The sequence below is a fragment of the Mustelus asterias genome, chromosome 14, assembly GCF_964213995.1.
Source record: "Mustelus asterias chromosome 14, sMusAst1.hap1.1, whole genome shotgun sequence".
Classification (NCBI taxonomy): domain Eukaryota; kingdom Metazoa; phylum Chordata; class Chondrichthyes; order Carcharhiniformes; family Triakidae; genus Mustelus; species Mustelus asterias.
The window spans coordinates 70,637,397-70,660,722 of record NC_135814.1 but is presented as its reverse complement, the minus strand read 5'-3'; the positions used below and the strand labels follow the sequence as shown (position 1 = coordinate 70,660,722).

At 40.8% G+C, this 23,326-nt stretch overlaps 1 protein-coding gene across 3 annotated transcripts in view; it reads right to left on the bottom strand.

Annotated features, from left to right (window-relative positions):
• Nucleotides 1-43: 43 nt before the first annotated feature.
• myo1b (myosin IB) overlaps nucleotides 44-23,326 on the bottom strand; it is a 294,758-nt gene continuing 271,475 nt past the window's right edge. For all 3 annotated transcript variants that reach the window (XM_078228616.1, XM_078228617.1, XM_078228615.1), the window contains 6 exons: nucleotides 20,428-20,562; nucleotides 18,409-18,515; nucleotides 15,127-15,259; nucleotides 13,111-13,263; nucleotides 5,563-5,690; nucleotides 44-2,007 (listed from right to left, as the gene is read on the bottom strand). In XM_078228616.1, coding sequence (XP_078084742.1) covers nucleotides 1,884-2,007; nucleotides 5,563-5,690; nucleotides 13,111-13,263; nucleotides 15,127-15,259; nucleotides 18,409-18,515; nucleotides 20,428-20,562 — 780 coding nt within the window. In that variant the 3' untranslated portion in view covers nucleotides 44-1,883. The remainder of the gene's footprint in view (nucleotides 2,008-5,562; nucleotides 5,691-13,110; nucleotides 13,264-15,126; nucleotides 15,260-18,408; nucleotides 18,516-20,427; nucleotides 20,563-23,326) is intronic.

Sequence of the window (23,326 nt, the reverse complement as noted above, 5' to 3'; positions counted from 1 at the left end):
AATGTTCTATGTTCTATGTTCTCTATGTTCTATGAACCTGCAGCCAGAAAAGTTGGAGGTGCCATAATTGCTGGGGTCTGTTTCAGTGACATGGGTAGATGAAAAACTTTTGTAGCTATTATCTGAACTGGTATAGAGACAGATAAAAATGAATCTAGCATCAGCAATAGTCTAAATTGATTTTCAATGACACCAATACTAAACTCATTGAACAATCATTAGGAATAAACAGAAATACATGCAAAATAAAATTACTCCATAACATTGCCCCACCTGCACAAGTTGTCATCAACACTTCTTTGAAAGAAGACTGGCAGAAAGCCCTATTTTTAAAATGTTATTTCCCACAAAGGCAATGCTGTTTAATATGGTCATATAGTGTTCTGCATATTTATCGATAACAAATCCTAATAATTAATTTTAGCCTTGTATACATGTTGGATTATTAACATAGCAAATTCAATAAGTACTAAATCACGAGTCACTCTTCATTTAACTATTCAAGAGCTTTGTGATCAGGCCACTAGATGAACCTATGCACATTTAGTGGTTTTTGGTGCTCATACTTTACTACATGCAACAGAAAACACTACAGACAAATGAATTTAACAGATTTATAAAAGATTAAGAAATCAGTTCTGTTAACTCGGTTTTTGACTGCTGTCTGATACACAAATTCTCCAGGCACGATGAGCTTGAAAGAGGTATTAAATACAAAAATACGATTATAACATTACAGCATTACAACACAAGAAACATCAGACTGATCACAATACCAACTTCAATCTATTTACATCTCATTACCTCAAACATTTCTTAGTGAAAAACCATTGAACTGCAATTCATTCTGTTACTGTTTTTAAAAAAAGGGATGTGTAGTGTAAATTCTATAAACCGTAGGTGGCTTAGCAAGAGTCACATTGGGGTGTCAGCTGCATTACAGCTTTCAACACAGGCTGTCTGTACCTAGCAACTCTCCCAGAAATTCAACATAAATAGCCTTTACAAAATGCTTTAAAACCTATTTTTTGTTGCTGTATAATACATAAAATGCATAATTTTGTTTCAAAACAAGCAGTATTCCTGTACACGGTTCAGCAATATTCCAATCTCTGAAAGGTTGATCCCCATAACCAAGTGACAGCTTTTAATATGCAAAGTTACAATGTATTAATAAAATCACTCGCAGCATCTCTCATTTTGCTCAATTTGGTTTTTTAAATCATTTTTTTCTCCCATCTAGTTTTAGCTTGTGTCTTGCAGAAAGCTAGGACCACATAATGTTCCACACACCAAGGCATCCAGCTTAGGTCCAAGATCATGAATCTGCTTAAACCCCCCCCCCCCCCCCCCCCCCAAGATTTGTTTCACATTTAAAAACTCTGTAATCCTTCCCTGGCCCAGAAATTTCCCTAATAACCACCCCTCCCCTAACTTCCTCCTGAAGGTGCTGACTCATGGCCAGGTTGTTCCACAGGTTTAGAAGCTCAAGACTGATGCCTCACCCAAGTGGCTATTTGGTTAGTGACCATTGGTGGTGAGAGTTCATCAGCCATCCCATGTGCCCAACTGTAGTGTTCTACTGCTGGCTGAGTGATTGAATCTGGGATCTTCCTGGTCTGTAAGGCTCAATGCTATATAGGAAGTAGATACACTAAATGATGGGATCTACCACCCTGAAATTTGTGAAAGGGACTCACTGTGGTCTGTTTTTGTAAACCATTTGAGAACCAATCTTAGGATTAGAAAATAAAGTGACATCACCGTTACATTAACAACTGCCAACGGCCAGTCACAGCTTCAGGAGAAGAAACTTAACAGAAAGAATATATAATCATATGTGCAGTTAGAAATTGTCCCAGAATTGATGGCAATTGTAGCGATTAAGGAACTGTGACTTCCAGGAGACGATTATTTTTCCTCTTGCATGCAGGGAGATTGCCATTTTTCTGTGCTCCCTGGATAAACTTCACACAGACTTTATCCTGATTGAATTGAACCAGAAACCTAAAAAAGATATAGCAAACAGTTTATTACCCTTCTATAAAAACTTGAGGTTCGTACTGAATACCAGGTGTATTGATTCAAAATCCTAACACAGGAGCAATTAGGTTGGATCCAATATGCACATATTTTGCTCTATACAAAAGAAATAGCCTCTCTCATTATACTTTAAAAAATAATTGCATTCCTATCATCCTGGATATAATAATTGCAAATTCACAAGACGCTGCCATTAAACAATTACAGCACATTCCGATTTGTTGGGAAATTACCAGTGAAAACCCCAAACCCTCATCCTGCATCAACAATGTCAATATTATAATTAATTCATCAATCCAGATTAACTATGATAGTCTTTGTACTGCTCTCCGTGACTATTCAACTTGATCTTGGTCACATATCCATCAACCTTTCAAAGATTTAATTCTGAAACTCAATTTGTCAAAAATTAAAGCTGAAAAGGCAAGTGACGGGAACACTTGCTGCACACAGAACAGTCAGCTACTGTGTACAGCAAGTGCAAAGTGAAATATCCAGTAATTGAACTATGTTCGATCAGCTTAGGGAATGAGAAAGGTGCCCCTACCAGCACTTCTTGACCAACACAGCAATGAAACACAGTGCCTAGAAAACAGACGAGCAAGATTATGGGCCCACCCTCCTGATTCCTTAAAGCAAGTTCAACCACACCAAAAGAGGAAGAAAACAGATCAAAGGCCAGATACTTTCTGAAAGAGAAGGTCAAGCTAGAAAAAAAACAAGGAACCCTGAGCCACTTACATTGAGTGGCATGAGATGAGGTCACCTCCCTACCTCATCCACCTGTGTGTGAAAGGCTTTGAAATAACTCTAATATTTTCCCAGTGTCTATCTGACATATAGTCCTCCAAAATTGTGTGCATGTGCATGACCATTAATTTAAAGTGTCCCACTATTCTGAATTATTAGGCAAAAATAATTAAACATGATTTCAAAAGGGTTCTACTGGATACAAGTCAGCTGCCACTCAAATAGCATTCTCGTGTGAACTGGAAATAAGTATCTGAAAGTGTTCACATGAGGGCTATCCTGGGACTATAAACCTAGTTGTGAAAGAATGTAAGTACATTCATCCTATTCCCTGGATAACCATTAAACCATTCCTAATACAATGACTATCCCATTTATCTCATTCCAGCTTGCATTCAAATTATTTAATCATACATGTTTTCTCTCTTCTGCCACCCATCCCCCCGCCCCCAACTGTGCCCTGATCAGAAGACCCAATTTATCAACAGCTACATAACACTGAATGGTGCTGGATTTACTGATAATTATGTCAATGTGTCAAACACCTTTCTCACAACCAACAAGACTTGTAATCTTGTGGATGGCATTGGTACCATTAAACTATCATGTCAATCAAGAGGACTTGATAGCCTGTGGAAACTGTCCTGCAGACCATTGCCAGAACACAAATGCCCCTCTGAGCTATTATTCACAGGAATTTTATCATGGGCAAAAACTTAAAATCTGACTCAAGGTTAATTCCTGCTAATGCAGTAATTGTTTATTTTTTAAAAACACAAATAGTTTCAAAAATAGAGGGGGAAAATATAGACATAGCAATAGGAACTTCTATTACTAGAAACAGATGGAAAGTCAAGGAGCTGCTACAGTTTAAATCGCTGACCATGGGTATTTGTTACTTTTAAGCATGCAGAACTCGCTTAAAAGGGGAAAGACTGGTTAACATAGTGGGAATGATCTTTCAGTTAGGAACACAAGAACAAGAATAAATCATTTAGTCCCACAAACCTGTACCGTCATTCAATTAGATGAAGGCTGATTTGTATCTTAACTCCATTTACCCATCTTGATTCTGTAATTCTTAATGCCCAAAATCTAGCAAAAATATACCAATCTCACATTTTGACATTTTCAGTTAACTGAATTTCAACTACTTATTGGAGGGGGGAAGAGCGGAAGATGAGGAGAATTTCTTTAGTCAGAGAATCTTTGGAATTCTCTACCTCAGAGGACTGTAGAGGCTCAGTCATTGAGTATGTTCAAATCAGGTGGCGATAGATTTCCAGATACCAATGATATTAAGGGAAACAGATAGCTCGAGAAAATCAGCCATGTCCTAGTTAAATGGCAGAGCAGGCTCCAGGGGCTGAAAGGCCCATACCTGCTCCAATGCTCCAAATTCCAAACCACAAAAAAGGACACAAAAACTGGCCGAGAGGTTGTGATCTGAAATTGTTGAACTCTATGCTAAATCCAGTAAAGTGACTAATTGAAAGATGTGATGCTGGTCCTTGAGAATACGCCCAGCTTCATTGGAACAGTGTTGGAGGGCGAGGACAAATGGGTAGAGAGATGAAAAATAAAAACAGCAAGTGGACCAGAAGCTCAGGATTACACCTGGAGGTTGAACACAGGTGTTCTGCCAAGCAATAAGCCAATCTGCGTTTGCTTACTTCAATAAAGGAGACTGCTTTGCAAGCAGTAAATACAGTTCGTCAAACTGAATAAAATACAAGTAAATCATTGTTTCACCTGGAAAAAAGTGTTCGGGACCTTGGAAGGTGAAAAGGGCGGAGGTAAAAGGGCAGGTGTTGCAGCTCCTGCGCTTGCAAGGGCAGGTTCCGTAAGAATGTGAGGGGCTGGAGAGTGGACCTGGGTGTCAGAATGGTTCCTTCGGATTACTGAAAGGGAGGACAGGGGAAGAAACGTTTGGTGATGGCATCACATTGTAGGCGGCGGAAATGATCAGTCGAATGCGGAGTCTGGTGGGGTGGAAGGTGAGCATAAGGGAGAGGAAGGTGTGAAAGCAGAATGGACATGGTCGACGGCACTGTCAAACATTGTGGGAGATAATTCAGTTGAGGAGAAAGGAAGACATATTGGAAGTACGGGTATGGAAGGTCGATTCACCAAAACAGTTGCAACGGAAATGGATTATCTAAGACAATGAAATGGAGTCCTGACAAGTAGTAGGATGTGGCGATGTATACCTAAAGCTAGCTGTGGGAGTCAGACATGTCCACTTTCAGATATTTATTGAGAGGACATGTCCACTTTTCTTCATGCTCCGCCTCTTTTTGCTTGGTTCACATGCAACCCTTGTTGCCCCTTGTGATGCCTTGCCCTGATATTGTGGCTTGTTGTCTTCTTGTCTCCTGGGCCTTTTCCTTAGTGTTTTTCTTATGCAGGGCGGTGGATGGGGGGTATATTTGTGTGAGGGGGGAAAGGGGGGGGGGGGGTGAAGGTGTTGGTCGGGACTCCTGGAGGAAGAGGATAGTGGGTGCGTGGGTTCTGCAAGGTTGGGGAGAGGTGAGGTGGTGTATGTTAGGGGGAGGGAGCTGTTAGGGGGAGGGAGCTGTTAGGTTGGGGACTTTTGTTGTATTTCCAGGGGTTGGGGTGATGTCGAGGTGGTATGTGTGTTTGAGTTTTTATATCTTAGGGCTTAACCTTCCACCTGATCCTCAGCCATCTTGGTTTCATGTTCAGTGTTCTAAGCAGATTTACAATTTTCACTTTTTTTCCCACTTCTTAAAAAAAGTCAGAACTTACTCATTGTTTATCTCAACATTTATCTTCTGGTTGGTTTTGAAGAATATTGTGCGATAAAGCTTGGTAATAATCTCAATTAAGCGGTCACTGGTGAACAGGAAATCACCCTTAGCAGCAGCTGTGGAACCCTGTGGTAAAAGAATGGTGGAATTAGTGTTCTTGCCTTTAGTGCATAATGTAAGTAATTCAACATCAGCTGGGCCTGAACTCAGACATGGTCTTATTAAATTAAACTACTTTTACATTTCAACCCTGAGATTTTAGCTCAAATCCAACCGAACTGTTAGGATGAAAGCCTGGTTCCTCTCCGGACTGAAAGAGCCCTCTGATGGACTGAGCAGTGGCTCCAGATTCTTTGCAGAAATCATTTATAATTTGTCACAGACTGGTATTTAGGGGCTGGAGAAGTCAGAATGGTGTAGTGGGGTGAGGGATCATCTCAGTTGGAATTAAAATATACTGCTGAAACAGTCAAGTGACCTGGGAATATATTAAATATCCAAAATGGAAAAGTGTTCCATTTATCACTTTACTGAGTTTTAATCAAAAACCCTCATTGCTGTGGATAAAACATTTCTCGGTCATTCCTAAGGAGAAGTAGCTCTTTCAGTGCTGCAGTATGTTTTTTTGTCACTAGAAGGAGCTCACATATAACCAGATCTCAATGCAAACCTTAAGAAACCAGTATGGGACTCCTAACATTACAAGCCCCCATTTTAACATGTGAATGTGACCTACTCATGTAAATTGAGTTTGTGTCTTTGTGCTCTGTTTGTGATCAGAACTCCCACCCACCTGACGAAGGAACAGCCTGTTCCAAAAGCTAGTGGTTTTTGCTACCAAATAAACCTGTTGGACTTTAACCTGGTGTTGTTAGACTCCTTACTGTGCTAATATGGCCAGTGTTTTTAAAATCATGTACACAACAGGACAATCATGTGATTTGATTTCCATCATTAGTCCCAGTGCAGCATGGGTTGTGACAAGTTGAGGAGGTTATTAAATGTAGCACCAATCTAGTAAAATCAGCCTACTTTAAAATTGAAAACAAGGTATATTGTTCAACAGCCCAAGGACTACAGCAGTGATTTTCCCACCCCGCCATTGAAAGGGTTCCCCAACACAGACTGGAAGCAAATGAAAATTATTCAAATGAGGCTGGCCCAAGAAAATATGAGATCGAAGTATAACCATATGTAAAATGGAAAATCTTGACAAATCCAAGGACATGGATGTTTTGTTAAGTGCTGGATAAATACAATTTTAAACATTAAACTAGATTCTAATTGGCTCTATGAAGCAGGCAAATTTGAAACAATGCTCTAAGTCATGTGCTGTAACAGAATGCTGCTAAGTAAAGACGTGGACATATTACTTGGAACAAGGCCACAGTAAACTAAATTGGATTTATTAGATCTGTTAGATTTCCATTCTGCACAAATTAACAAACCTAAACGATAATACCAATTTACTCCAGAAAAGCTGTACTTACTGCACTTTTAAACAAGCTGCTCATATTCTACTTTAACCTTCAATTGACACAAATCTAGAGTGAACAAACCTCACTCTAGTTAGTACTGCTCCGCATTTCTATTTGCGCACATTTTTGTTTAAGCAATATTTCATAACTATGCAGCATTTTGCAAATTGAATGAAGGTCCTCCAGGGAAAATTATAACCAAGTTAAAATGCCTGACAAAAACTGCATTCAGAAATAACTTAACACCCACCAGAGCTCGAGAGTGAAAGGCTAATGGTACACTAATATTCACATTCAGTCAGCAGCTTCTTATGCCAAGGGACTTCTGGATAGTTGGCTCCTTGAATTATAGCATCATTCTGAGGTCTTGAACTATCACCGTAGCCAAATCTCAGATATTTTAATGACATTCCCAAAGTGGATGGAAGAAACAATTTAAGGGTCAAGTTATATACTGTAACACTTTAACTGAACAACAGGGAACGAGGGATTCGAGAGAAACCCGAAAACTTTTTAAATAGGTTTAACCAGAGCTTTCCCTCACTTTTCTCTCTCCTTTTTTAAAGGTGCTGATCCATGGTGGGATATGGCTCCTCATCCATGTGGATAATCGTCATGCAGAGCCTATATAACCAGTGACTGCACCTTATTGTTACAGACAGAAGAGAGATGGTAAGATAACCTTTGACAAAGGGTCATCTGGACTCAAAATGTCAGCTCTTTTCTCTCCTTACAGATGCTGCCAGACCTGCTGAGATTTTCCAGCATTTTCTCTTTTGGTTTTGGATCCCAGCATTCGCAGTAATTTGCTTTTATAGAGATGGTAAGATGATTCCCCTCTTTCTACTCTTGACTGACTGCAGACAGATGTATTTTGAAAGAGAAAGGGAGTGTTTTAACCTTGAGTGCTGGAACTCTCAAGAACAGACAAAATATATGTTCTCTCCATGTTATGATAAATATTTATTTCTCCACACCTGACGTACTTGCCACAGCACCCATTCACACACATACACAGATGTGTACACACACATGCAAGAAAAGTGATTACAAAAGAGGTAGCATGCACTTGGGTCTTAAGGGTCCAAAATTTCACTGTTGCCCTGGATTCTCTAGAGATGCAGTCTTGATATGTTGCAGGGCTGTGATTTCCTTTTGGTTCACTGAGGAAACGAAGATTAGAAGAAACGAAGATTTCCTCGGATGGTGTTGGCTAACACAAGGGGACATAGCGTTAAATTGAGGGGTGAGAGGTATAGGACAGATGTTAGAGGTAGGTTCTTTACTCAGAGAGTAGTAAGGGCGTGGAATGCCCTGCCTGCAGCAGTGGTGGACTCGTCAACGTTGAGAGCGTTCAAGTGGTTATTGGATAAACATATGGATGATATTGGAATAGTGTAGATTGGAGGGGCTTTAGATTGGTACCATTGGTCGGCGCAACATCGAGGGCCGAAGGGCCTGTACTGCGCTGTAATGTTCTATGTTCTAGATGTTTCTGCCGATGGATTTGTAGTGGTTTACTGTTTGCAGCAACAGTTTTCTGGCTTTACTCCAACTGAAGTGCAATTAAACCCTTGTAGTGGCAACTTGGTTTTGTTCTTCAAATTGGTAAGTAAAGGCTAGCCCCAATTCACTGCCTAATGATATGGTATTTAGGTAGGGTCTTTCCTTTGCTGGTCTAAATCTGTTCCCCCTCTCTGACTGTGACTGATCTCAAACTGTGTCTTAATAAATGTCCCTGATCAGAACCTAGTTTCTGTTAGGTGACCATAAATCTGTTTTCCATTGTCCGCACAAATTATCTCAGGTGACTTGGGCACTGACACAATAATGTTTGAGTTTTACCCATTTGTATCCCCTTGTGAGCGAATGAGCTTCTTCTCTCAACAATTCTGTGGAATTTCATTCCAATGCCAAGAAATCTGAAAGTCCATTGTGAAAGTAGCAGCCACTAGTGCAGGAAAGGTTTGTTGCATTTTAATGTCTTCCCAGTGAAATGCTGCAATAGTCCATTTGCATTTTAGTATCCTGGCCAGACCACCAGACTAGCCACCAGTCTTGTGTTCCATGTATATTGGCAGAAAAGAAAGGACATGTGATCTTCAAACCAATTTTGTTTCAAAGCAGAGTGTCCATTACCTTTTTTGTTTTAATTGTAAAACATCTATGTTTCCCATATATGTAGGAGTATAACGGTGTGGTGGACATTATCAAACCGTGAGACCATTTGAGCTGAGCCTGATCCTGACCGTGTCTCTATACACACCAACATTATCTCAGTAGTGCCACTTCTGCCTATGTTTGTGGGTTCAGATCCTACTCCAAGTCGAGCAACGTGTTGACTTCAGAATTCTCATCCTTGTCTTCAAATCCCTCCATGGCTTCGCCCCTCCCTATTTCTGTTATCTTCTTGAGACCCGCAAACCTCTGAGATAGAACCCAAGAAATAATGCAGCATAACAGGGGGCCATTCAGCCCAATCTTGTCCATGCTGACCCAAAGACACCCAGGTGCCCTTTCTAATCCCATCTTCCTGCACATGGACTGTAGACTTGCAACTTATAGCACTTAAAGTGCAGATCTGCCTCCACCGCCAACTCAGGCAAAAGAAGTTTTTCCTCATGTCCCCTCTAATCCTTCTGTCACTTAGCTTGAATCTATGATCCCTGGTTTTTGAACTCTCTGCCAAGGGAAACGGGTTCCTCCTGTCTATTCTCTCTCCTCGCCCCTCACAATTCTATATACCTCAATCATGTTACCTCTCAGCCTTCTCTGTTCCAAAGAACACTTAGACATTGAAGACACCAAAGAAAACAAGCCCAACCTCCCCAATCTCTCCTTGTAGCTACAATTCTCCAGGCCTGGCAACATTCTAGAAAATCTTCTCTGCACTCTCTCCAGAGCAATTACATCCTTCCTGTAATGCAAAGACCAGAACCCCAGATAATACTCCAGATGTGGCCTCACTCTACTGGAGAGAGACAATTGATTATATAACTTGAGGAGCATCACACCACATAAAGCATCAGGCAGTTCATAGAATCCCTACAGTGCAGGAGGCCATTTGGCCCATCGAGTCTGCATCGCCCACAATCCTACCCAGGCCCTATTCCCGTAACCCCCATATTTACCCTGCTAATCCCCTGACACTAGGGTCAATTTGGCCAATCAACCTAACCCACACATCTTTGGACTGTGGGAGGAAACTGGAGCACCCGGAGGAAACCCACGCAGACACGGGAAGAATGTGCAAACTCCACACAATAAACATAAGAACATAAGAAATAGGAGCAGGAGTAGGCCATCTAGCCCCTCGAGCCTGCCCCACCATTCAATAAGATCATGGCTGATCTGACGTGGATCAGTACCACTTACCCGCCTGATCCCCATAACCCTTAATTCCCTTACCGATCAGGAATCCATCCATCCGTGCTTTAAACATATTCAGCGAGGTAGCCTCCACCACCTCAGTGGGCAGAGAATTCCAGAGATTCACCACCCTCTGGGAGAAGAAGTTCCTCCTCAACTCTGTCTTAAACCGACCCCCCTTTATTTTGAGGCTGTGTCCTCTAGTTTTAACTTCCTTACTAAGTGGAAAGAATCTCTCCGCCTCCACCCTATCCAGCCCCTGCATTATCTTATAAGTCTCCATAAGATCCCCCCTCATCCTTCTAAACTCCAACGAGTACAAACCCAATCTCCTCAGCCTCTCCTCATAATCCAAACCCCTCATCTCCGGTATCAACCTGGTGAACCTTCTCTGCACTCCCTCCAATGCCAATATATCCTTCCTCATATAAGGGGACCAATACTGCACACAGTACTCCAGCTGCGGCCTCACCAATGCCCTGTACAGATGCATCAAGACATCCCTGCTTTTATATTCTATCCCCCTCGCGATATAGGCCAACATCCCATTTGCCTTCTTGATCACCCGTTGTACCTGCAGACTGGGCTTTTGCGTCTCATGCACAAGGACCCCCAGGTCCCTTTGCACGGTAGCATGTTTTAATTTGTTTCCATTGAGATAGTAATCCCATTTGTTATTATTTCCTCCAAAGTGTATAACCTCGCATTTATCAACGTTATACTCCATTTGCCATATCCTCGCCCACTCACTCAGCCTGTCCAAATCTCTCTGCAGATCTTCTCCGTCCTCCACACGATTCACTTTTCCACTTATCTTTGTGTCGTCTGCAAACTTCGTTACCCTACACTCCGTCCCCTCCTCCAGATCATCTATATAAATGGTAAATAGTTGCGGCCCGAGTACCGATCCCTGCGGCACGCCACTAGTTACCTTCCTCCAACCGGAAAAACACCCATTTATTCCGACTCTTTGCTTCCTGTCGGATAGCCAGTCCCCAATCCACTTTAACACACTACCCCCAACTCCGTGTGCCCTAATCTTCTTCAGCAGCCTTTTATGGGGCACCTTATCAAACGCCTTTTGGAAATCCAAAAACACCGCATCCACCGGTTCTCCTCCATCAACCGCCCTAGTCACATCTTCATAAAAATCCAACATGTTCGTCAAGCACGACTTTCCCCTCATGAATCCATGCTGCGTCTGATTGATCGAACCATTTCTATCCAGATGCCCTGCTATCTCCTCTTTAATAATGGATTCCAGCATTTTCCCTACTACAGACGTTAAGCTGACCGGCCTATAGTTACCCGCCTTTTGTCTCCTTCCTTTTTTAAACAGCGGCGTAACATTAGCCGTTTTCCAATCAACCGGCACTACCCCAGAATGCAACGAGTTTTGATAAATAATCACTAACGCATCCACTATTACCTCTGACATTTCTTTCAATACCCTGGGATGCATTCCATCCGGACCCGGGGACTTGTCCACCTTCAGTCCCATTAGTCTACCCAGCACTGCCTCTCTGGTAACATTAATTGTATCAAGTATTTCTCCTGCTGCCAACCCTCTATCGTTAATATTTGGCAAACTATTTGTGTCCTCCACCGTGAAGACCGACACAAAAAACTTATTTAAAGACTCAGCCATATCCTCATTTCCCACTATTAACTCCCCCCTCTCGTCCTCCAAGGGTCCAACATTCACTCTAGCCACTCTATTCCTTTTTATACATTTATAAAAACTTTTACTATCATTTTTTATATTAATTGCTAGCCTAGCTTCATAGTCTATCCTTCCTTTCTTTATCACTTTCTTAGTCTCTCTTTGTTGTTTCTTAAATTTTTCCCAATCACTTGTTTCTCCACTATTTTTGGCCACTCTGTACGCAGCTGTTTTTATTTTAATACTCTCCTTTATTTCCTTCATTATCCACGGCTGGTTCTCCCTTTTCTTACAATCCTTGTTTTTTGCTGGAATATATTTTTGCTGAGAACTGAAAAGGATGACCTGAGACCGGAATTGAACCTGGGTCCCTGGCACTGTGAGGCAGCAGTGCTAACTACTGTGCCACCGTGCCGCCCTTAAGTTCTACCTCCATTGGAAAGGGAATTGAACCTCCACTGTTGGCATTATGCTTAAGCACACGTAAGCAACTAAGCTAACCGCCTCCCTACCACATGTTGCACTGATGAATACACTTCAAAAATGCTTAAATAGCTGTATTAAAATAATGCACACTTAACAGGGAGTTTCAGAGTTCATTGAAAAGGGAGTGGAATGAAGGAATTACACCACTTCTGAAGAAGGATTTAGTGGAATTTTAAATGTTCCTTTTAAATAGTAAGTTATGCAGGATGACAGTTTATTCCAAAATATTTAAATTTCATGGGATTTTCTTGTTGTGCTTTTTCTAAAATTTTCATTGGATTTTAGGTTTATTGTTCTAAATGGATTGCTAAGGTTTATAAAATTAGCTTCAATTAAGAGTTTCACAGTAATTTTCAATCAACCATAGCTCTACCTAGAAAAGGAGAAACTGAAGATAGTGAGCAATTATTCGCTCGTTAATTGTTTTTCAGTTCACAAATCTGCAAAGAACAAGATAGTTATTCAGATTTCTGATACATTGCTGCTGTTGTTTAACCCATTTCTATTTTCTACAAAAAGACATTTAATGTCAGGTCAATGCAACACTTACCTCTTTAAGATGCACAGCAAAGAGTCCATCTGTCTGTTTGCTCACAGACACACTGGTAATGTCCATCACCGGAATGTTGGATTTGATCTGACCTGATTTTTGATCAGCCACGATGAACTTGCTTTGGGTTAATAGGAAGATTCTTGGGGCTCCCTACATCAAACAAGAACAACTGTCATTGGAAATAAGGTCATAATTTCATTTAAGCCCCTTTTCAAACTCATCATGATTTTCAAAATAATGCCGCTGCAAACTTACCAGTCGCTTACTCCCAACCAGACTAGATGTTCTTGCTGAGGTCAGAATTTCCTCAAGCCATATGTGACCCTGTGCTTTAAAAAGGAGCTGGATGTTTTCCAAGTACCCTGATTCGTACATTATGAAAAATCCTGTCCACCCAGCAGCATATCAATAACCTTAAAGCTCTTTCATAGAAATCATAGAAACCCTACAGTGCAGAAGGAGGCCATTCGGCCCATCGAGTCTGCACCGACCACAATCCCACCCAGGCCCTACCCCCACATATTTTACCCGCTAATCCCTCTAACCTACACATCCCCGGACTCTAAGGGGCAATTTTTTAACCTGGCCATTCAACCTAACCCGCACATCTTTGGACTGTGGGAAGAAACCGGAGCACCCGGAGGAAACCCACGCAGACACGAGGAGAATGTGCAAACTCCACACAGACAGTGACCCGAGCCGGGAATCGAACCCGGGACCCTGGAGCTGTGAAGCAGCAGTGCTAACCACTGTGCTACCATACCGTACCGTTCAATCAGTACATGCCTAGTGAACAGTTTCAATATAATAAATTGGGGTAGGAAAATAGCTAAACATTTCTGTTTGGGGCACAATTGGTAGGTACATTGTTCCCTTCCAACTGATTACCTATTGTTTGCAGTTGGGAATGTTAAGTGATAAACCAATCATTCAAAATCTAAAATGATCAAAGTGTAATAAAACCATATTTTTCCATCAACGATCCCCCTCTTTTTCCATCCACTGTGACATTAGTTCAATGGGCATGACAGCCTTTCAGTATGTCACTCCAGGTGACCATTTTAAAATACAGGTGCTGTGTCTCAAATCCGGATAATCAAAAACCAGAGTTGTCCCAAATCTGAACATTTTTGTAATATGCCATGCATCAATTTTAATTTTTATTAAATGAGTATAATAAATTGGGACAAATTGCCAAGTGCTGCATTGGCACAGTGATATGACGGACTAGTTATCACGCTCTAAGTGTTCTAATCGATCCTTAGCTCCATCCAATCTGGCTCAGCCCAGCCTTCCCGACCCACTTGGAACTGCCCGAACCTCTAACTCAGCTCACACTTGATACATTCAAATGATATTTCTTCACTATTGCATATTCTTTCTTCAAACTTCAAAATAAACTTTTCTCTTTATTTCATCTGTCCCCTATTAATTGAATTAATGTTCTGTTTTTTTTCCAAAAAACGGCAAGATCTGAAATTTGGCATGGACTTAGTCCCGAGGTTACTGGTTTTGAGACACTGTACCTGTAGCTAAATGTGGACAATATATATCAACATTCTTTTCAACCACTCAATGGATGCATTACATCCAAGTCCCACTCTGTCCTCACTCTACAATCCACAGGTCAATGTTCACTCATCAGATAGAGGGAACCTGATCTTTTTCTCTCCTGTGAACTGGAAGTGCTGAGAACAATTGTTCAGCAACAGCCCGAAATAGATTAGCTAATTCATTCATTACGAGGTTGAACATGGAACTTTACTGCTCCATCACTCATTATTGAATCACAAGCTGTATTTACCTATTATGTCACCAGGCAGCCTGTTTTCCTAGTTTAGGTTGGAACAAAGTACAAAGACATCAGCCCAGAATTCCCTCAGAGTTACAGGGTTTGCATTTACTTGAGAGGAGTTTTCGCCCCACTTTAGGCAAGGATATGATGGTGGAGTGAAAACATCCCTTGGAAAATACCAGACCCACAAAAACACTATGAACCAAACTTTCTCTGACCTTGCCATTAGCTCGATTAATTTTGTTTACAACATCTGCCAGCAAAATCTTCTCTTCCACTGCACCAGTCAGCTTCTGGTATTTGGGATTCTTACTGATTTCCAGATAATCACCTTGGAAAGGTTGACAAACACTGTAGAGGGAAAATTCCAGAACTGAAATTACAATGAACGAACCCACCGTCATTTTATGTACCTACGTTATCACACTATTTTCATTTAACAGAACTCCAAATACCTGATTAGCATTTCAAAGTCTGGTAACTGAATCCAAATACAGTTGACGCTTCCCAAGGTCAACTGTGATCAAATGTAATTACAAACAGCAACATTTTCACATTAATGCCAATTTTATTTTGTTTCAAAAAACAAGTAACATTAGGGGGGGTTGATATGATCACACAGCTCTACTATGAACAAACTGGACAGAACTAAAATTCTTTTGCAATGATTTGGCTGCTATTGTTTTAGAAGAAGGTTTAGCTCTATGGGAGTTAGGCAGGATGTGACACTCACCTAAACAACTATCCCTCATGTAAAAGCAGTGACTGTGTTTGTCCATTTAATCACCATCTCATCCCATAACATGATCTCATTGATTGGCAGAGCAGACTCGATGGGCCGAATGTCCATCTGCTCCTATGTCTTCTGATCAACCTATCCTATGGCTACACTTATGCACTTTCCAACTGGGGTCACTGAATAAAGATCAGAGGCAGGAACTCCGACCACCCCAGCTAAGATCAGGTAATTCAGAACAGACTGCAGATTGACAGTCAGTCTGTACAACTGTGCAATCACCACTAAAGTAACGTGGGAAATAGCAGCCGAGATGTCTGGGATATAGATATTTACCCCTTTGATGATGAGAGTCCAGGTTGAAAATAGCATGTACCACCAAAGGGAATTCTTAGTTTTATCCATAAGGAAACTGATACAAAAGTATGGAAGTGATGGTGAAGTTATACAGGTATTGATGAGGCCAAAGCCCAAATACTATGTAGAGCTGTGGGCAATCAGTTATAGGAATGCCATTCAATTCATAGGAATGATAGTGAAGATCAATGGAATGATATCAGGAATGAAGAGCTATGATTTTGAAGAAAGGATCAATAACAGGCTACTTTTAACTGAAACAAAGAAGAGTGAGAGGAGATGCACTGAAGGCTTGATTTTGACAATAAATAATGAAATATTGTTCCCAACAGTTTGTGAAGCAGTAGCAAGGGGCCAAGGACTCAGGATTATCACTAAAAGAACAAAGGAGGAAGTTAGAAGTTATTCTTCACATCAAGTGCCATGAGTTGAGGAGTGGCTCATCATAAACGATCAATGAAGCATCAACCATAACAGCAATTGAGACACATTTGGAGAAACATTTGAAATTAAATAATATAAAAGAATATAAGGAAAGAATGTTGAAATGGTAATAGAGTAGACAGCTCCTGTTATAAAACTAGCACCAGCTCAGGTGCAGCAGGCGAATGATCTCCTGTTTTGTAATTTTGAAGATAGAGTTCAAGAGGACACAGACAGGCTAGTGGAATGGACAGACATGAGACAGATGAAATTTAATGCAGAGAAGTGTGAAGTCGTACATTTTGGTAGGAAGAATGAGGAGAGGCAGCACAAGCTAAAGGATACAATTCTAAAGGTGGTGTAGGAGCAAAGAGACCTGGGGGATATATGTGCACAAATTGCTGAAGGTGGCATGGCAAGTTGAGAAAGTGATTAATAAAGCATACGGGATCCCAGGCTTAATAAATGGAAGCATAGAGTACAAAAGCAGGGATGTTATGGTGAATGTTCATAAAACACTAATTCAGCTTAACTGGAATATAGTGTGTCCATTATTGGGAACCACACTTCAGGAAGAATGTAAAAGTTTTAGCGAGGGTGCAGGAAAGATTTACAAGAATCATTCCATGGATGAGGGTCTTCAGTTACATGAATAGATTGGAGAAGCTCGGGCTGTTCTGAGGGAGGAGAGGAGATGTGATAGAGGTGTTCAAAATCATGAGGGATCTGGACAGAGTAGATTGGGAGAAACTGTTCCTATTGACGGAAGGTTCAAGAGCCAGAGGACATCAAATTAAATTGTATGGTGAAAGAATCAAAGGCAACATGCGGTCATTTTTCTTTCACTTGAGCATGAAGTTAGGATAGGACCTGAACTGCCTGAGAATCTGATCAAGGGACAGTCAATCATGGCTTTCAAAAAGGAATTGGATAATTATTTGGAGAGAAAATATTTGCAGATTTGAGGGAAAAGGGCAGGAAAGTAGGACTCACTGAGTTACTCTTATAAAGTGCCAGAACAGATATGATGTGCCAAATGGCCTCCTTCTGTGCGGTAATCATTCAATGATTCTATGTTATGTCTCAGATTACCCATGTAGCATATCCAAAGTTTTGTAAGAAATTTATCTCATTTGGATTTGAATGAATCAATAGTATTTGTTTTCACCTTCTCCTTAGGTTTACTTCTGGTTTTCAATCTATAAAAGCAGGATAAACAGGACTGAGGTGAACTACTTCCTGACAGCCCTCTTGACACAAAGGCTTAAAACAAGTTTTGTTTTCTTCTCAAAATAAATAGCAATTCTTCAGCCAAAGCAGCCCGAGCCCTCTGTTGAGAGGGAGGTCCTTCTCCAATATTCCTCCCTGGCTTCTGTGGACAGATGCCCAAGAAGTAAATAACTGCTTTATGTTAAATTAAATTAACATATGGCTCGGTGGATCAGGGCTCAAGAGACATTTTACAGCCTAGAGGTTAATTTTGACCTTGCAAAGTCCAAATGCGTTTGGAAATCGTCCCCATTGTTTTTTGTTGTGAACGTACTTGGATAATCATTCACCAAAATCAGACTGCTAATATCAAAGCTGATGATCACTTTTTAAAAAAAAATAAAGCACTGTACTCCTTATTTTGCACTTCATTATTGTTCATGCTTCTGTGCAATTTTCGTAATTTTTCAATGCAATACGCAAGTTGTACCTGAAGGAGAAAGGCTATAAAGTTCTCTGAATTCTCGTTGCATGATCATTAATGAGTTAATCATTACCTTTGTTTTGGGAAAAATAATGTGTATATTAGCAAATGGCAAAGGAAACTTAAAGAATTTCAACAGTTACACAGCAGAAAAAGGAATATAAATGGTATGGTGCATTGAAATGTGTTAGCATTCAGGATATAAATTATTATATTTTTCTGTTTTAAAGCGCTGTGCTTATGAAGAACACTTCATAATATATCCAGTCTATGTCTGACTTTGGTAATTACCTGTTGGCGTACAATGCCTTTTTATCTTTAAACAGTTCACTCGCCTCGAGCTTCTCTTCGAAAATAGCTCTCTTTTGTGCGGTGAACTGATCCCTGTACTTCTTGCACTGCAAACAGAGCATAACAGTTTGTTATAAATGTTTAAAAGTCTCCTTTTCCTTTTATTAATGTAAAGCCAAGAGGAAGCCACACTCTCCAGGTTTAGACTGTAGGCTGTCCAACAAATCATATGAGCTTATGTTACTTCAACCTTTTTTAATGGCTCTTTAAAGCTGAACAGCACTGCAATGTTTGTTATAAATGAACAAAGGTGAATTGCTCACTCCCAGAACACCGTCAGCCTTTCGATTTGTTCTTTCAGTCACTCAAAAGACTGACCGCATCAAGGCCGCCCATTTGAAACGCCAACAATTTTTGCTACCCTTTCTGTAGTTTCTGAATACATTCTGTATAATGTCTTACAGGGAAACCATTACTTGGGAGTTTTCTAAAGTATTAGATAAATTCGCACAATCCCAGAATGGGACGCTCAGTCTAGATGACTATTAGAAATAATGGACTGAAACTTCCAGGTTTGAAAATGTTCAAGCTCTGGGACCATTTAAGATCACAACAGCAGTGGGACTTCACACACGACCATATGTGAACCAGCCAATTAAAGATCCCTTGCCTGGAACACTGTCTAATTAGGCAAGGTGGGCAAATTCCGTAGATGGGAGGGATAGAGAGTGGTTGGCAGTCGTCACCAGTGAGAGCACTGTTGAGAAGGAAGTAGTGAGGGTGTCAGTGACACAATGGAGGCCTAATCATGAGATCAACTGGCACTGTATCAATCACAGAACTTGCCAGCGATATCAGTCTCCAGATAGTCAAGTTACAGCAAGCCTTTGACATGGGAACACAACAGCCTCGCTATTTCTTGCGGTAAACACTTAAAAGCCTTGAAATCTTACATAGTTCTGACCTCTGAACTGTCAAGGTGCAACACCGTGGCGGTCCTGGGTGTTGCCCTTGTACTGGGAAAAACAACCTGAGAAATCAATCCCTTAACTACATTAATTGGCTTCCCACCACAGCACTGGATCTACCCTGCCCTGGGGAAGAGCAGCCAGAAGAGGGAACCCATTGGCAAACTGGGTGGACACATTTTTGTCTTCATCCCACACCCCAGCCCTTCCCAAGGGTCAGGGAAAATGTCCCCCAGTGAGTCAGGGAGAGCAAAGGAGTGTCACAGGCAATCCTCAACCTGTCTTCAGTAAGCATCATTGTGCGCACACTTCCGGTCAGATCAGCAGTCATGACTGCTGCCTACTTACCCTATTCCCGAGCTCAGGCATGCTCAAACTAGATATGGTGCCCCTTCCATCAATCCCTGGTCATTGAAGTGGGTAAAATACTTCCAGGTGTCTGCAAGGTTGTCCTTCAGTCACTATTTTATGTTTTACTTACCATTTGAGAGAAATACCCATCTGAGTCTCATATGAGAGAACAGTTCTAAGATCAGGAATTTGCGATATCAGGGGAGGTGACCTAGATGGCATAGTGGCATTATCGCCAGACTATTAATCCAGAAACTCAGCAATGTTCTGGGGATTCGAATCCAGATCGAATTTCGCCATGGCAGATTGTGGAATTTGAATTCAATTTTTTAAAAATCTGGAATTAAGAATGTACTGACACCATGAAACCATTGTTAATTATTGGAAAAACCCACTTGGTCCACTAATGTCCTTTAGGGAAGGAAATCTGCAGTCCTTACCTGGTCTGGCCTACATGCGACTCCAGAGCCACAGCAATGTGGTTGACTCTGAACTGCCCTTGGGCAACTAGGGATGGGCAATAAATGCTGGCCAGCCAGCGACGCCCATGTCCCACAAAAGAATAAAAAATAAATAAATTGGGCATAGAAAATGTGGGAGGATAGGGCAGGGAGGAAATGGCAAATGAGGGAAGATAATGTGGTCTAATGAACCTGTATTTAATTATTAATATCTGACAAAATCTTATTTTGTTTTGTACCCTCCATAGGTGGAAAATCCTCTTCAGCTCAGTGTGTGTATTGTCCAGGAAGAGGTATGGTCGCGCAGGCCAGGCCGTCTCTGTGGGGGACATTGAAGGCAGCTTCTTCTTCAGTTCCAAGAAATACTTCTGTATCTGGTTTAAAGCAATGCATTATAGTCAGTATGATTAGAAATATGAGGTTATAATGAGATTGTTGTATTTTGGGACTGTACCTTCAATTTAGAATAAATTGGACAAATGAAGGGGGACATGTGATCTGTTGTGAATTCTGCCCGACAACAAGCCTAGGCTACTTGGCTGTTAAACGTCAAGGGGTCCCAAGAAACTTTACTGAGAAGGTGCTACAAAATATTCACATCTATTAACAATGACCAAAGCAGCAGTGCTGACAGGTCATCTCCAATTCCCCAGACGGTATTAGGAATTGCCAATTTTGTAAGTGGTTATATTTTAAGTTGTCTATTTAATTCCAAAGTAAAATGAAGTTGGGGTTAAGAGGATAGCTTATTCGCATTTCTGCCCAGATACAAAGCTAATGTGATTCATGTTGCATGGAATCAGGCTTTGATAGGGGAAGAATCCACTGAAAGCCATTGTAGGTTCAGGTTGCAGATTTTCCTAAATATCACTAAACCTCATAGACAGAGCTAGTCAACAAGAATCCGATAGAGAGCAGAGAGAGTGAGGCAGCAAATCACTATTATTCACCACACAAAATGTGGGTGGAACTTGCATCCGGATCGAAGAGATCATGGTTCTGAGGGTTTAAATGAAGCTCGGAAGATTTGCCTAGCTTTGGTTAGAGGGAGGGGTCTTCAGGGTTACATACACTGTGAAAGTCAGTTTTGAGATTAGAAGTTATTGGCTAAGAAAGGAAAAAGGAGCTGAGAATCACTTTGGACTGGCTCCTAGAGAATGAAATTTCTACTTAAAAGCCAGAATAAAGCACAGGCCCAACCTACTCAGTCTCTCCTTCTGAGAAAATCCCTCTGTACCCAGGATCAACCAAGTGAACCTTCTCTGGATTGCCTCCAATGCCAGTATATCTTTCAGTAAATAAGGGGACCAAAACAGTTCACAGTATTCCAGGTGTAGTCTAACTTGTGCCTATATGGTTTTAGCAAGACTTCCCTATTTTTATATTCTATTCCCTTTGAAATAAAGGCCAACATTCCATTTGCCTTCCCTATTCCCTGTTGAACTTGCATGCAAGCTTTTTGTGATTTGTGCACGAGGATCCCCAAAACCCTCTGTGCTGTCTGCACTCTTTCTCTAAATAAATAACATTTAGCTTCTTTATTCTTCCAGCCAAAGTGCATAACTGCACGTTTTCCTATATTATATTCCATCTGCCAAGTTTTTGCCATTCATTTAACCTGTCTATATCCCTCTGTATCACTACTTGCCCTCCCACCTATTTTTGTGTCATCTGCAAACTTGGCTATAGTACATTCATTTCTGCCAAAGTCATTAATATATCTTGTAAATAATTGTGGCCTCAGCATTGATCCCTGTGACAAACGACTAGTTACAGGTTGCAATCCTGAAAATACTTCTATAATCCCTACTCTTTGTCTTCTATCAGTTGGCCAATCCTCTATCCATGTTACCCACAACACCATCGGCTCTTATCTTATTAATTAGTCTTTTGTGCAATAACTTATTAAACACATTTTGGAAATCCAAGTATATTACATCTACTGGGTCCCCTTGATCCACCCTGCTCATTACCACCTCAAAGAATTCTAATAAATTTCTTAGACATGATTTCCCCTTCAGAAACCCATGCTGACTCTGCCTGATTATATTATGCACTTCTAAATGCTCTGCTGTTGCGTCCTTTATAATGGGCTCTAACATTTTCCCAACTAAAGATGTTAAGCTAACCAGCCTCTAGTTACCTGTTTACTGTTTCTCTCCCTTTTTGAATAAGGGTGCTACAATGGCAGTTTTCCAATTCTCTGGGACTTTCCCAGAATTTAAGGATTTTTGGAATATGACTACCAGTGCATCCACTATCTGTGTAGCTACTTCCTTTAATATCACATGATGCAACCCATCAGTTCCAGGGAACGTATCAGCCTTTAGCCCATAAGTTTCCCTAGTACTTTTTCTCTAGTGATAGTTATCGTATTTATTTCCTCGACCCGCTTTTGCCCCTGGATTATTTAGTATTTTTTGGAATGTCATTGGTGTCTTCCACCATGAAGACTGACACAAAGTATTTGTTCAACTCATTCAGTCTCATTCTCTAAGAGGCCGTGTTCACTTTGGCCTCTATTTTCCTTCCTATATATTTAAAGAAACTCTTACTGTCCATTTTTATATTACTTGTTAGTTTATTCTCATATTTCATCTTCTCGCTCTTTATTTTTTTGTCATCTTTTGTTAGTTTTTAAAACATTCCCAATCGTCTGGTTTACCATTAATCTCTGCCACATTGTATGTTTTTTCTTTCAGTTTAATACTATCCTTAACTTCCTTTATTAACCATGCTTTATTTATCCCCTTCCTAGAATCTTTCTTCTTCATTGGGATACTATTTTCGTAAATGTCTGCCATTGCTGGTCAACTGTCTTTTCTGCTAAACTCCTTTCCCAATCCACTCCAGCCAATTCTACCCTCATTCCTATATAATTATTTAAGTTTAGCACAGTTGCTTCTCAGTCGCAAACTGAATGCTAAGTTCTACCATATTATTGTCACTGTTTCTTAAGGGATCTTTAACTCTGAGATTTTTTACTAAAATTGCCTCATTACACATTACCAGCAAAGTCACCTGATCCCTGGTTGGACCCACAACATATTGTTCTAGGAAAATGTCCTGAATACACTCTATGGGCCTGATTTTAACATCGTGTTGCACCCGTCTTCGGGTGCGAAAACTTGGTAAAGT